The sequence below is a fragment of the Lepisma saccharinum genome, chromosome 3 (genome assembly GCF_977018435.1).
Source record: "Lepisma saccharinum chromosome 3, izLepSacc3.1, whole genome shotgun sequence".
Taxonomy (NCBI): Eukaryota; Metazoa; Arthropoda; class Insecta; order Zygentoma; family Lepismatidae; genus Lepisma; species Lepisma saccharinum.
The window spans coordinates 74,970,787-74,985,936 of NC_139231.1; the positions used below are offsets into that span (position 1 = coordinate 74,970,787).

General features: G+C 35.9%; 1 protein-coding gene across 3 annotated transcripts in view; it reads left to right on the forward strand.

Moving 5' to 3' along the window:
- The window catches only part of Cpsf100 (cleavage and polyadenylation specificity factor subunit 2), a 57,944-nt gene that overhangs the window by 2,175 nt on the left and 40,619 nt on the right, over positions 1-15,150 (forward strand). For 2 of the 3 annotated variants that reach the window (XM_083118828.1, XM_083118825.1), the window contains exons 2-5: positions 752-912; positions 9,438-9,597; positions 11,354-11,459; positions 12,593-12,838. In XM_083118828.1, coding sequence (XP_082974954.1) covers positions 764-912; positions 9,438-9,597; positions 11,354-11,459; positions 12,593-12,838 — 661 coding nt within the window. In that variant the 5' untranslated portion in view covers positions 752-763. The remainder of the gene's footprint in view (positions 1-751; positions 913-9,437; positions 9,598-11,353; positions 11,460-12,592; positions 12,839-15,150) is intronic. The other variant, XM_083118826.1, reaches the window with a different exon arrangement.

The following is a 15,150-nucleotide window of genomic DNA, read 5'->3' on the forward strand; positions in this document are numbered from 1 at the left end:
TACCAAAATTATTTCTCTAAACACTTCCCAACACCTGATCATATAATTACTGGTCTTCAGCACTTTCTGCTATTCTCACTACCCGGTCACAATAGTAGTCTCACCCATTTTTAATTTAAAATAACTTCCTAGCCAATGAATATAATAAAATAAGATAAAAGACAATGCTATTCAAGTCATTATTTTGCTGGTGAAACTAGCCTCATGTATTGTTCTCAGCACCTGGTGAAAATAGCCCTGCATGCTATTCTCACCACCTGGTGAAAATAGTCACAGCCTATTTTTTTTTTTTTTACCAGCGTCTGTTCTCTGTAAATACCCTCCCCCCAAATCACTGGTTTTCCTCATGTAAGCTGCATAAAATGCTGCACCTTAACCAAATAATAAAGACGTATTAACACTAAATTATTCGATTGATTTACATGATATTTATTAACATTTGTATTTTTCTCATTGCTTATAGGAATGTCCAAAAAATCCAGATTATTGTTCTCCAAACTTAATATATGGAATGCTAGCTTTCCTATTATTTTCACAAGTTTCTGCTTTCTGATTCCGTGCAAGGACGCTGTTGTGTAAAATGCTCAGTATGATTGTAGCCCTGTCTGAAACTATATACCTACCACCTGTCACAATGTCTTAAAATGTAAAGTAATCATTATTCATGAAATTTAAGGAAGTGTACCACCTTATGAAAATGTATGTATGTTATCAAGTTTTCCTTTTGGTAAAATGTTTTCTGTACTTACAGCAGTGAAGGAAGATGACATCCATAATCAAACTTCATGCCATATCTGGTGCAATGGATGAATCACCCCCATGTTACTTGCTGCAAGTTGATGATTTTAAAATTCTACTTGATTGTGGATGGGATGAGACTTTCAATCAAGATTTTATTAAGGAATTAAGAAGGTAAATTGGTACCCTTGACCCTCCGTACCCCCTAGAGAAGGTGAAATATTTTGCATGGTATATGAATATTTTGTTCTTTATGAACTTTCTCAGTTGATTTTAGCTCACGGAAATGTGTTATTTTGAAATAAAGTACATCTGTTACCTTAGCATGTTACTTTACCTTCATAGTCTCAGATGTTATTGAATTAAACATGTTAAAATTCAGGACAAAGTAAGAAACCTGTATTTTTTTGTTTTGTCCAAAAAAATTCCTGGCCCGAGATACAGGCTGCCAAAAATGGCACCTTGGGCATCATTCCTCACGTGCAATTTTCGGCAAAAAATTTTCTGCAACAGTTCAAGATATTTTGTTGCTGTTTTTTTTATTTGAAAGATAATAATTTTCTGATTAAAATGATAACCTCTGTTTGGAAATATGTGTCCAAGTTCTCTTGCTGTAGCCTTCTGAATTTTTTTTTGAAAAATCAAAAATAATTTTGTCAAAACTTTACTATCCACAGACACATGTAAGTTCTTTGTTTCATCATTTTTAACATTCGTACTTACCTATCTGCTTCACGGAACATTCTTTAAGGTGTATTCACGTTTTTTTATGAAAGTAGTTTCAAATTTTTACATTACGAGTACTTCTTTCTTTTAGTTTTTTCACAATATGGCACGTACACCTTCGTAGATCATCGCGCATCGTGCTTGTCTTTTGTTGATTTTCATTTGGTATTCAGGGTTTCCAACCTTCGAAAGCCAAAAAATACTAACATTTTTTTTTGCGCATTGTTTTACTAATAAAATTTTAACTATGCTTGCCTAACCTAACCTAACCTTGCTGGAAATGGTTCGTGGGGCTATCCATGAATGGTTTTCCACACCCGGTATGAATTTCACTATCCATCCACAACACGTCATCTTTTTGGAAAACAATGGCGTGGTTTGAAACACTGCATCCCCAATGAAATTCAACAAAACTCAAGCACGACATGCGATAATCTACGAAGGTGTACACTCCAAAGGCTATTGTGCATCGGAGAATTAATTTTCAACAGAAATAATGAATTTCCGCTATGACACATTCCCATATGACAGAAAATACCTTCCAGATGTTCATCAATGCTACAGGAACTTATTACCGTAAGTAGTTTCTTCTGTAAAAATGAAGAAATCTGTTTGTGGATAGTAAACTAGTACCATAATTTTTTTTCAAAAATGCCAATCCCAAAAGTTTTGATTTTTTTACTGTTGATCAGTACCATACTGTACTACATTCCCTGAAAAGGAAAACTTCCACTTTTTAGTTTAACAGGTTTTATAAACAATGTTCATGTTTAACTTCCGTGGCTAATTCTTTATTGCAGTTTTTTTTTTACTTTTTTGTCTCAAAAACACCAATCTCAAAAATTCATATCTAAGGGTACTACATATCCTGAAAAGGAGAACACGTTCTGGAATTTTACATAATTTTTTTTTTTTTAAATCTATTCTTGGACCAATGTGCTCAATGTGATGGAATAAAATGTTTTTATTCTTCTGGATTTTCTTTACATAGAATCTTTCAAATCATTAAAGATCTTCTGAAACAATTTGGAAGCTTCCAGATATTTCCAGAATGTAACAGAACAATCTGGAACCATCCAGATTATTCCAGAATGTAACAGAACCTTCTAGAACATTCTGGAACCATCCAGATAATTCTGTGTGTTTAGCCTATCATATAAAAGGGAGGACATATGAATTCACAGTTCAGTTGTCAACAGGCAAACAAAGAGAGCAGTTCACCAAATTTGTGATCCAACAGTAACTGTATGCTTTTGTGAGGATTCTGCTGATTGATTGAGGTGTAGGGTGTTTTATGGAAAGGACTGAGTGTAAAATGTCTTCTGACTGGGCCACAGGAGAGTGAAGTGTGGTGACTATTTGCATATCCATAAAAATAGTGATATATGAGACTAGCAAGAAAACAAGACTTTCTTCAGGTTGGGAATGAGAGTGCTCATTTGAAGACACTTTCAAAGGCAAGATGTTTCCAGTGATGACTTTCTGTGTTCTAGATGCTTTGACAGAATATCAACAATGACACTAACTGAACAAGAAGAAGACACCCATGGTGTGGATGATGAAGAATTTGTAACTGCAGAAGAAGAATTAGATTCCCTGAATCAGTCAGCTATAGAGGTTGGTGTTAGTCCTGTTAAGAAACCATGGTCAGTGAAGTCAAGTCGTAAGCTGTATGCATCAAGAAAGCGCAGAGAAATTACTGAAGCTGTGGGTTGAGTAAATCAAAACAAAACTGACCAAACTATTCAAAGTAGAAATTCCATCTGCAGAAGAAAATGAACCAAAAGAAGCTTCTGCAACTTGCTGAGAATTTATATCAAACATCAATTCAGCTATTGAATCGTGTGAATCTTACAATGAAGAGGTGCAAGTTCTAAGGTACATATTTTGCACCACATTCCATCTGCAACAAAATACATGGTGGACAAAACAAGAAATGTGAGGTCAGCAAAAGGAGTGTTTGGAGAACCGGATCCCTATTATGGTCATCCTGTGAATGAAGCACATGTTCAAATTGCATAGTCATTTTATCTGGAAGATAAATGGGACTGTTCTCGCCAGAGCACCAACAAAAGAGACACTATCACTATAACAGTTGCAGGAGAAGAAGTGGTGAAAGTGAAAAGATGCATGACCCGCAGTATTAAAGAAACTTTCGCCATATATAAGATGGAACATTCAGTATTCCACATTGGAAGATCAAAATTTTATGCACTACAACCTAAGTGGGTGGTTACACACCCACCTAGAGATGTCTGTCTGTGTGTGTATTGTGCCAATTTTGAACTTTGCGTTGTAACTTTGAAGAACTTACTTGAAGGCGTGACATATACCACCATGGTTGGACGTGTGAAGTTGTTAGTAGTCTGTGATGTAGAGCAAGACACCTGTTTGTTTCAGGAATGTGGTGACTGCGCTGGAAAGGGAGGACTTGCCTTACAGACACTTGGTCTGGAAAACACAGCAGATTACTCTTCAGAAGTTACATATTCAACATGGGAGGAAAATAAACTAATTAAGAAAACTGTTGCCATTGATACCTTCATTGATGAACTTGGGAAATGGACAGTGAAAGCAGTAACACACCAACATCTGAAGAAATTGCAACAACAACACATTGTGGAAGTGAAGTACATATAGAGGCTGAACAACTATGTTTAGTGCTTCACTGTGATTTTGCTGAGAACTGGTCTGTGATTCTGCCACAAGAAGTACAAGGGTATCACTGGAGTAATGACCAAGTTTCAGTTTGTACAGGAGTCACATAATTTCAAAACAAGACCACAAGTGTTGCAGTTATAAGTGATGGCAGAAAAGATCATCATTATTTCTGATGGTGCCCCTAGTCACTTCAAAAATCGTTACCAACTGTTTGAATTGACTAAGTCGCTTGTGCTAATGGAGTGGGTATACAGTGCTACTGGTCATGGGAAGGGGCCTTGCGATGGTGTAGGAGGCCTGCTGAAGCACCATGCTACAAAACATAATCTTTCCAGCCCATGTACAGCTACAATTCAGTTTACCGAGGATTTTACAAGAGTGGTGAAGTCATACACATCAACAGCCCTCATCCTGTTGCCCAAAGTGAAGAATTCCGCCAGCAGAAAATAGAAAAATGGTCCAACCAAACTACCCCTGTGAAAGGAATTCAGAAGACACAGTGATGGGCGAACCTATGTTTCACAACTTTAAAGAGCTAGATAGAAGAAATTTCATTTGTCCAACCAAGATTTCGGAAACGGCAGAAGAATATTCAGATTCACAGTCTACAAAGAGGGATGTTTGTGGCCTGTGTGTATGACTGTGACTGGTGGATTGCAGAGGTTATAGATATCAGTTGTGAGTTAATGAAATTGTCGTGAATTTTATGCTACCACATGGACCGGCTGCTGGATATAGATTTCCAACTGCAAGACAGCAACACCACCACCAGTGCTCACTTCCAATTTGCGATGTTTTAAAGATTATGGGTGCCCCAGTTAATATTTGTTCAACAGGAAGGCATCACTCAATATCAAAGGAAGATACTGATGCAGTTGAACAAATTTTTAGTTCATTGAATTGCTAATTTCAGTTCTAAGCAGAGTGCACAGAAGTGGTATGCTTTGAAACCTGTAACATGTTTTGGAACTTTCACATTAATTTTGGAAGCTTTAATATGTTTTGAAAGCTGTGTCTGTTACTTATCTTTATGAAGAATTAAAATGCCATGTCAAATAAGACTAGATTTTGATTTCATGAGACCAATATGTGAGAATGGAAACTGGTTTAAAGTATGGCAAAATTTTCAATTGTTTATAAAACCTGTTAAACTCAAAAGTGGAAGTTCTCCTTTTCAGGGAATGTAGTACTTTATGGTACTGATCAACAGTAAAAAAAATCAAAATTTTTGGGATTGGCATTTTTGAAAAAAAATATTATTTTTGATTTTTCAAAAAGAAACAAAAAAAAAACAGAAGGCTACAGCAAGAGAACTTGGACACATATTTCCAAATTGAGGTTATCATTTTAATCAGAAAATTATTCTCTTTCAAATAAAGAAAAATAGCAACAAAATATCTTGAACCGTTCCAGAGATGGAGCGTGTTAATATTTTGCCAAAAATCGCACGTGAGAAATGATGCCCGAGGCACCATCTTTGGCAACCTGTATCTCGGGCCAGGAATTTTTTTGGACAAAACAAAAAAAATCCGGGTTTCTTACTTATTCCTGAGTTTTAACATATGTTTAATTCAATAACATCTGAGACCATGAAGTTAAGATTTTTTCTTTACCTGCCTGAATTGATATGGACTAGGCCATTTGGTATAATGTTGGGTTTCATTTAATACTATTTTAAAGTAAATACATATCATTATGAAAGAAATAGGTAAAGATTGGTGAATTCCAATCAAAGCACTAGTGAATGACCTGCAAAATTCAGTGAATAACTACATCAGTACCAGTAATAATGTTTCCTGAACAAAGAAATTTGAAAAAGTTAGACTTTTATATATATATATATATATATATATATATATATATATATATATATATATATATATACAGTATTTTAGCATTTCAGGTATTGTATAATAAAAACCATAAGACCTTCCAGACAGGATATTTGTGGAGCTTGAATACACTCCTTGATGTCTCAATGACTGTACTAAATTTGATCAGCTTTGTTTGACCAATTCCATTTGTCAGCTTCGCAGTTATGCAAAACTTTTATTTCAGATTCATCCTTAAATTTGTTATAACTATTCCTGGAAAATATTCACCATCATAACACTGTAGCGTAATCACCAACATTGTGCATAATGCAATTTTCACGGCTTTCACTCTTGTTTTGCACAACATATAATAACATCTCATGTAAATCTTCAGATTCTGATGCCAAGGACATCTAATCTGAATCTGTTGGTCTCACTGTATTCTATCTTCTTCTGATGTGATAGCTTTTGATTTCTTCTTAACATCCACTTTCACTTGTTGCTGTTTTCTCCCTCGTTGTTTTAGTTCACGATATTCTTTCCATTTCTTCTATGTTGTTACAAATGGTAATCTTTCCGATCTTCTTTTGTTGGCTGTTCATGTTTTTGTCTTTAACTTTAGGCCAATATAAGTGAGTAGCCCACTCTTCCTCTGGAGTTTTTGGTTGAACCACAGGAGATGATTCTTTCATCTTACTGTCAGTGACCAAGAACTGGCCTGCATTAGATGTGCAAGGTTAGATGAATTTTTGGAGACTGCGGTATTGATGTTCATATCAGCGTTGAAATTTCAGCTTGACTACTTTGAAGTTCAATTTCTTCATGTAGCAATGAGCAGGACATATCAGTATTTCCTTCCTCATCAATATGAAAAGCACAAAGTTCATTTCCAGAAGCTTTCTCTTTGATTTTTTTTCCCAAAGATCAAAAAGAGGTAGTTGCTTATATGTCAGTGTTGCAGACGATTGGAAGGCATTAACAATTTCATCTGGATCTTCCTTTTTTTTCTGACTGCAGTAGTCATTTACTAGAGATTATGTCAAATTGATATCTAGTGCATGATCCCCCCCCCCCCCCTGCTTTCTTGCAATTAAATGCACAGCAGAGAATGTGTGATTTTTGAATAGCTCAATATTCGGATTTCATCATGTAGCCATTACATAAGCACAAATTTCACACATCTTGAATGTTTCTTGAACACATGGTTACAATGTAGTAATCCTTACCTTATTAGCAATACCAGATTCTTTGTCTTGTCTGCTGATCTCAAACAAGTGTGCTCTTGAACTCCCTACCTTGTGACCTGAACAAAGCAATCACAACCTACATAAGAGAATATGGATTGTAGATGAATGCAAGCCCATTTCTTATTGGCTCAGTTTGTTCCAAGCCTTATTTTGCTTTGTAGTATTTTGGAGTGGTCATTCACTGGAGATGGTCATTTACTGGTGCACTCACCCTAGTTAGGTTAGGATTGTTAGGTTTGGTACCAATACTTATTATCAACGTGTTCTTTCGCTATTTCAGTGTGCATACAAAGGGTTTTAATAATAAAAAGCAGCGAAAGCACTCCGAAATGGCAAGTTTTTGCTTAGCTGGTCATACTTTGAGATCGAATATCTCCTTTATTTGTGTTTTCAGCACCCTGGAACTAATTTTATATTACACAAAACATCAAAATCTGTCTATTAATATAAATTTCAACGTAATTCTCTAGGGGTTACAGTGGGTACATGGCCCTGGTAAATTTTTACTACACAGTTATAAAATAGATTTGTGACTTAAAGTATAAATTAATAAATACGTGTATTGTAAGGTAGCTTGGAATAGTTCTAACTTCATCCAGTGAAGATTAAAAATAAAAAGCTAATAATAATAAAAAAACATGGGTAACAGTTCCGTATATCGGAAACACATTTCTTCATTTTTACAGAAGAAACTACTTACGGAAATGAGTTTCTGCAAGCTTTCCAACGTTCGTCGAGGTATTTTCTTTCATTGTGGAATATGTTTGACCAAGAAATCATGTATTTTTCAAGAGAAATAACTCACTGATGCACATTGCCATTGCTTTCGCTACGTGAACTGCATGCTCCGCACGTTCAATAACGTAACCCACTGTCAGTGTTTCAAAGTCCTTTTTTTTTTTTTTACTATGCTTGCCTAACCCAACCAAACCTAACCTAACCTTATGGAAATGCTTCGTGGGGCTATCCATCAGCTACCGTGCATAATGGGTCGTGGAGCTATCGGTGAATGTTTCGTGGGGCTATCTGTGAATGGTTCTTGGGGCTATCCATCAATAGTTCGTGGGGTAACACAATAGTAGGTACTTTTTGGTGAAGAAGGTTGAAACACTGCATACCCACAATGTGAGTCAAGATGTGCCCGCCATATTGTGTGTTCCGGAAGCGAAGAAAGGAATTTAAAAAATCACTGTATGTGAAAAATTGTGTTTGTTTTCGTGTAAAAAAGTATAATGGCACCTTGAACTATGTTCCGCAATACACAATTGATAAGTACAAACCATGCGAAACACAAAATATCCAATTTTCATGTGTTTCCGATATACGGAACTGTTACCAAAACATGTACTGCATGCTACAAATGCCTTTAAAGCAATCAGATTAACAATACAAATTTGAAACCCTTGGGTTCAGCTTCTCAGCACCACCAACCAGATTCTGCAAAATGCCGAAGCAATTGCAGTAAAATAGAATTTGCATGTCCTGTCAAATTTCGTTTCCAAAAAAATTCATGTAAATTTTGAAACACAAACTCTATGGCACAACAACCCTTTGAGGATCAGACCTTTTAAGAGGCTTTACATTGGGTGACATGCAAGTGCATTAAGTCCCATTGCTGCTGGTTAATTGCTTGTTTGTAACCCTTAGCCGCCGGACCTCTTGCGTGCCTGTATTCTCGTTCACACTGGCACATTTTCAAGTGCACGCTTTTCAAACTTGCCACGAAGTAGAAAAAAAATCATAACTCAAGAACTAATTGTCATAGACAGATTAAATTTGTTTTGTTTTCTTTCAAAAAGACAGAGCTTTTAACGGGGGTAAAATTTATACATTATGCCTCCCAATAATTAGTGTTGAATGAAGAAGAAAGTTTAATTATTTTTTTAAAAATTGCTGTATGGCAAGCAGCCATTCAGTTACTGTAGTCGTGGTTACAGACTGCATTACAGACATTTAGGTCAGGTGTTTCCAGTTCAAACCTGTTATCCTGTGATGAGAAATGCTTTGCTGTTAGATTATGCAAGTCAGGTTTAGGGCTCTAAAAATTAAAGGTAACCTGTCTGAATAATTTTGAAGTGCGGTTAGGCAGAAACTATTTGCCTTGTATGAAGTTACAGACATTACCTTAGTAAAATTATGAACTTGTTGAATGTGCCACCTGCTCCTATTCTTAATTTGTAAAGTAATATATTTTTCTATCTTGATTGTAGAGTATCTATGCTTATTACTGAATTGTAACCTTTCCCACCAGGTATGTGAATCAGATAGATGCTGTTCTGCTTTCATATCCGGATCCACTGCATTTGGGGGCATTGCCTTATATGGTAGGCAAGTGTGGCCTGAATTGTCCGATATATGCAACCATTCCTGTGTATAAAATGGGTCAGATGTTCATGTATGACCTTTATCAGGTATGTTAACTTTAACTTACGTTACCAATTTTACTCATCTAATCCAATCATACTGATTTTTCTTTATGGGCATCTCCATAGTTACTCTTGTGACCATCAGAAATAGTTTTCAACTTATATATATTTGAGTAGTAAATTTTGTAATGTAAGGAAAAAATTTTCTTTGATAGTCATGGCCTTATTAATATTTTTGTGTGAGTGAGTGAGTGAGAGTGAGTGAGTGAGTGAGTGAGTGAGTGAGAAGAAGAAGAAGAAGAAGACAGGGAGAGCAGCAGGAATGTGACAATGGAGCATTAATTGAACATGTTCGAGGAATTCAAAATTCCCTGTACCAAAAACAAAAAATGTATTAAAAAAACATGTGAAATCAATGCTAGATCTAGAATTTTGTGCTTTTGTTTTCACTTGTTTTATCAGATGTTTAGTCAAGCTACCTTTTGTGTGTGTGTTTTCTATTGGTGGTTAGATTGGATTAGTTAGCTTTTTGTTGATGCAATATCACAATAATCTATGTACAATACAGTAGTATCTGTAGTATCAATATTAAAGTGCAATAAATCCCTCTTTTGTCTATGGACCTAAAACTTAGATCTGGGTTATTCCAAATCTAAATCACCTATTCTTAGGTATTCTGAGAGATTTGCTAAATGCAGAATGTCGTATAATTTCAAACATAATTTTGTATTATTAATACATTACTTTAAAAAAATAATTATTTTTAACTTACAAAGCCCATTCCTTGGTTAATGTGATCTCACCACTGAAGGTTGAAGTCCCTTGGTAGGGCATGGATGTTTATCAGTTTTGTCTAATCATAATTTTTTGCTCATGATTATGATTAGCCAAAATTAGTTGAGAAGCAACCCATAATACAAATACAAAATACTTGTGTTTTAAAAGTAATGGGTGTTTCATAAATAATCGAGGGTTTACAAAAATTAATTGCACGTGAACTATTGAACTTACGTTAATGAAACCAGTCCAGAACAATCGAGGTACGCAAAAGAGTTTGAGCGTGTATGTTTTATTAAGCTGAGAGTTCACATCCCTGCCACTAGGCAACACTGAAACCAGCCACATCGCTCACCGTGTTTGGTGCAATGTTTTGGTCCCCAAGATCACCGGACCTGACACCGTGTGACTTCTTTTTGTATTCATCTCACCGATGCCGCGTGACATCGCAGCGACAGACACTATCGACAGGCCCATGTTGATGCGAGTGTGGCAAGAAGTAGACTATCATGTCAATGCATGCTGTGTTACCCAGGGTGCACACATTGAACATTTGTAGCTGTAAGAAAAAACTGTTAAGAGTTTTTCATTCGTTCTGGACTGGTTTCATTAACGTAAGTTAAATACTTTGCTTGTAATACATTTTTGTAAACCCTCAAGTATTTATGAAACACCCGGTATTATTATTATTATTCAAAGTAAAAGTTCGTTTTCCAGGGTCCTGGGTTTGAATCCCAGCCTGGTCATCCCATTCTCATCATCTCAATTAGCCAAAAGTGGTAGAAAAGCAATGCAAGGTAAAAGAAAAGTAAGTTTGTCATTTTATACACAGTCCTTGAGACTGGTCCTATGCACCTCCACCAGGAACCAAACCCAAGACCCTTGATTACAAGGCAACAGCACTTTGCCATCAATAAGACCCTATAATTATTATTATTATGAGTAAATTTTAAATTCTAAATTGTATATTTGTTGTTGATCCAGTGAAAATAACCGTGTAATATTCTGTTCTCATTCATTCCAGTCACGTCATAATATGGAGGATTTTGACTTGTTTACATTAGATGATGTGGATGCTGCATTTGACAAGATTGTACAATTGAAGTACAATCAAAGTGTTCCAATGAAAGGTAAGGATTTAATTTCATTTCTGTGTGAAACTTAATTATTCCAAGTACAATGGCAGACTTTGGATTATGAGTAAGGTTAAACAATTAGCTGTGAAGTATTTTGTTTATTTCAATCAACAAAATATTTGTTAACTCTTTCATATGAATTATATGAGTTTTACACTAACCTGGAAAATTCAAGTGAATCAAGTTAAGAGTGAAAAGTCATGGAAAAATACAGTATTTTTGTGAAAAAATATTTAAAAACATGGAAAACTTTGGGAAGTTGAAAAGTTGTTCTTTCTTCTTTCTTTCTTATTCCTTTCTTTCATGGGATGATGAGAGATCTTAACAAATATATTAACTGTGACCTTGAACTGTCTTCTTGATTAGAGATATTTTACATAAAAATGCTCCCTACATTTTACTTTGTTATTTTCAACGTTATTGAATAAACTTCACATACAGTGTTGATGACGTAACATTTACAGTAGAACCACAGGGCTGTAGGTAAAGAATGCTTTTGAGACTGTGCTTGTCCATGTCAAAAATCTCCCCTGTCACCAACTCTAATCCTTTATCTCAATTCCTTGCTGGCTACGTGGGAAATTCCCCAAAAGACAAACAATGACGGTGGAGCTAACGTGTCGGGCACTCAAAGTGGAAGGCAGTATTGACCTAAAAGTATTGAGGAGCTGATTGACTAGTGAGTAGTGTGACATAATCACATACTCTACAGCAGGGCAGGACAGTAATGATAACACCAAGATTGCAGCCTGTAGGAAGAGGAAAGATGGAAAGACATAAGTAGACCAGACCATTGCAAAATCCCGAAAACCTCTCTCTTACCACACTATAATTTCTATATATAATTTTTCTTCTTTCCTTTCTGATTTGTTGCAAATTTTATAACCTTTTGTTTTATTGGACCAGAAAAGTAAACATGTGTAGCTGGAACATAAAATTATGGTTCCACTGTATTACTGTGTCAAACAATACAGCATCCTGAAAACTTATTTTAAAGTATCAGTACCAGGAAAAGTCTGGGAATATGGTTGTGCAAAATGGATTGGAAGTCTGTGCAGAGCTGTTAATTCAGATTGTATTGTTAATATGATAATTAAGTTAATTTATTGTTGTATCTTTTTCTACAGGTAAAGGTTATGGCCTAACAATTACTCCTTTACCAGCTGGTCATATGATTGGTGGTACAATTTGGAAAATTGTGAAGGTTGGTGAAGAAGATATTGTGTATGCAGTGGACTTTAATCATAAAAAGGAACGTCATCTGAATGGTTGTGAGTTGGAGAAATTGTCTCGACCATCCCTGTTGATAACTGATGCTTTCAATGCCACTTACCAACAGGCTCGCAGACGAGCAAGAGATGAAAAGCTCATGAGTAAGTTGTACAGTGTTCTTGTTTGTTATTCACAAGAAAGGCAGTTATTCTACCTGATTGGTGCTGTTGCACGTTACAACAGTTGTCGTTTGGCACTTTATGCAAGGTTTATTTTGGCAGGAAGAGAGTATGCAAGTTTTATTGCTGCAGGTGTGAGTCAATGCAAGGCAGGAAATTTGGGGCTGTTTCAATTAATGTTTGCATCCATTAAAAAGTGCTGCAATTTTCACACCCAATATGAATGAAGTAACTTACTGTAACTTAAACCAGCTTACTAGTTCATCTGCAGGGAGAAGTATTAATGTTGAGAACATGACAATTAGTGAATGGGGCAAAATATTTGTAGCAAAACTAAAGTACTACTTTGGTTACTGTTGCAAGTAAAGTATACGTCTTGTGTATAGAAGATATGAGGCATTGCAGGAAAAAAACAATTTGCGATAATCAGCAGTTTAAAAGTATTTATCTCATTACTATCTCATTGGAAGTGCCCTGTTCTATTCTAAAGCAAATTTCAGAGTATTAGAGGCAAGGTAGACTCCTGTCACACGTTGCAGGAGTTCCTACAGTCTCCAGTGTATATATATCTGCAACACCTCGTATGTTTCAGCTTTTTTATCAGTGTCACAAAATATTGATGTTAAAACATAACCAAAATTACTCTTTGATGTAAATAGGCATAATTATTAACCCTATAATAATAATTATAATAATAAGCATTTGAATGGTAACAATCACCTGCTTGGTGGCTTAACCCATTAAATGGTCAACTTTCAATGTTGCCACTGAAGTTCCCAAGTTTGTCTCGACCAGGGCATGGATCGCCTTTTTTAGGAGCACCAAAAAAGAGGGCAAGTTCTTTCAAATGGCAGCATGGCATTTTTGGCTACCATTGAGGCTTGTACCAGTGCATAACCTTAACAATGCATGTTGAAAATTCACTTTTGTTCTGGTTTTTAGTTACGTTAGAAATTTGTAATAGAAATCAGAATAAAGCGCAAATAAACATGTTGATATAGAAATGTGATGTAAGTTTAGTTCATTTAATTTTTTGCTGAAAATATTTTAAAAAATACATAATGTCCTCTTCTTTCAGTTCATAAAATATGGTAACCCTGGATGTATAGAATTCCTACCCATTTTTTCTTTTTCATGTATAATGTATTTATATTTTGTTCTTACTTTTTTAATGCTTGGTCTATTACAGTGCATCCATTTCGATCTTCAGCCGAGAGATCGGGAGAAGCGTGGCGGGCGGCGCTGGCGGAGATGCCGACATTTGCGGCCTGTAATGCCCACTTATTTTTATGGACATATGCAGACATTTGTATAAATATTGCAAAACGAGCACTAACCTGTGTTATAATTTATCATCTGTAATTCATCCAAGTTCTGCCCTTATATACACAAAAAAATATGCTTTAGAAACGATGTTAAGAGCCACAGATAATAAAACATTTTAATCATAGTTTTGACCAGTAACGTCCTGCTTAAGTTTATATCCTTGAAAGAGTTTTGTTCCGATGGGGATCATTTGGAGGTTTCGAATGTGCAACACTGTATCAAGATTACGCTGTAGACGAAACCGTTAAAAGTCAAATGGTATTCGTGAGCTTCCTTGCAATCCGAAATCTCCGAGCTCGAGTTTTTTGTTCCTTCGCGACAGAGCTGTGAATATAGTGGCGAGCAGATGTAAACCAAGAGCGTGTTAATTTCGTACTGTGCACAAGAGTGTTATTATTGGTTACTTGCCGTTACTTGTTTGTGTTATTGCAGTGTGTATGTGTGTTGTGTCAGTGAGAGGACTGGAATGCCAGCCGCAAGGTTCACGTTACGAGGGGGCTGATAAGTTCTCGGCCCGACCCAGAAGGACTTTAGCTACAGGCACGAAAGTTTCAGGCTATTCAACGTATTCTCCCCGAAAGTCTACACACTTGGCACTTGGTGGATATCAGTTTGAGCAACTCTTATAACACAGGTTAGTGCTCGGTTTGCAATATTTATATAAATGTCTGCATATGTCCATAAAAATAAGTGGGCATTACAGGCCGCAAATGTCGGCATCTCCGTCAGCGCCGCCCGGCACGCTTCTCCCGATCTCTCGGCTGAATATCGAAATGGACGCACGGTATTATGGGTGAGCATCCATTTTTGTTAGCTTGTTCTTCTAATAGATTAATTTTGGCTTCTGTTTTTAAGTGTATAGTGAATAATAACCTTCTTAATGTAAAAAAAAAAAAACACAAGATTTCAAAGTGACAACTGTATTTTATTAGTGCCACTACTGCACTCAGAACTGAAGATACACAATT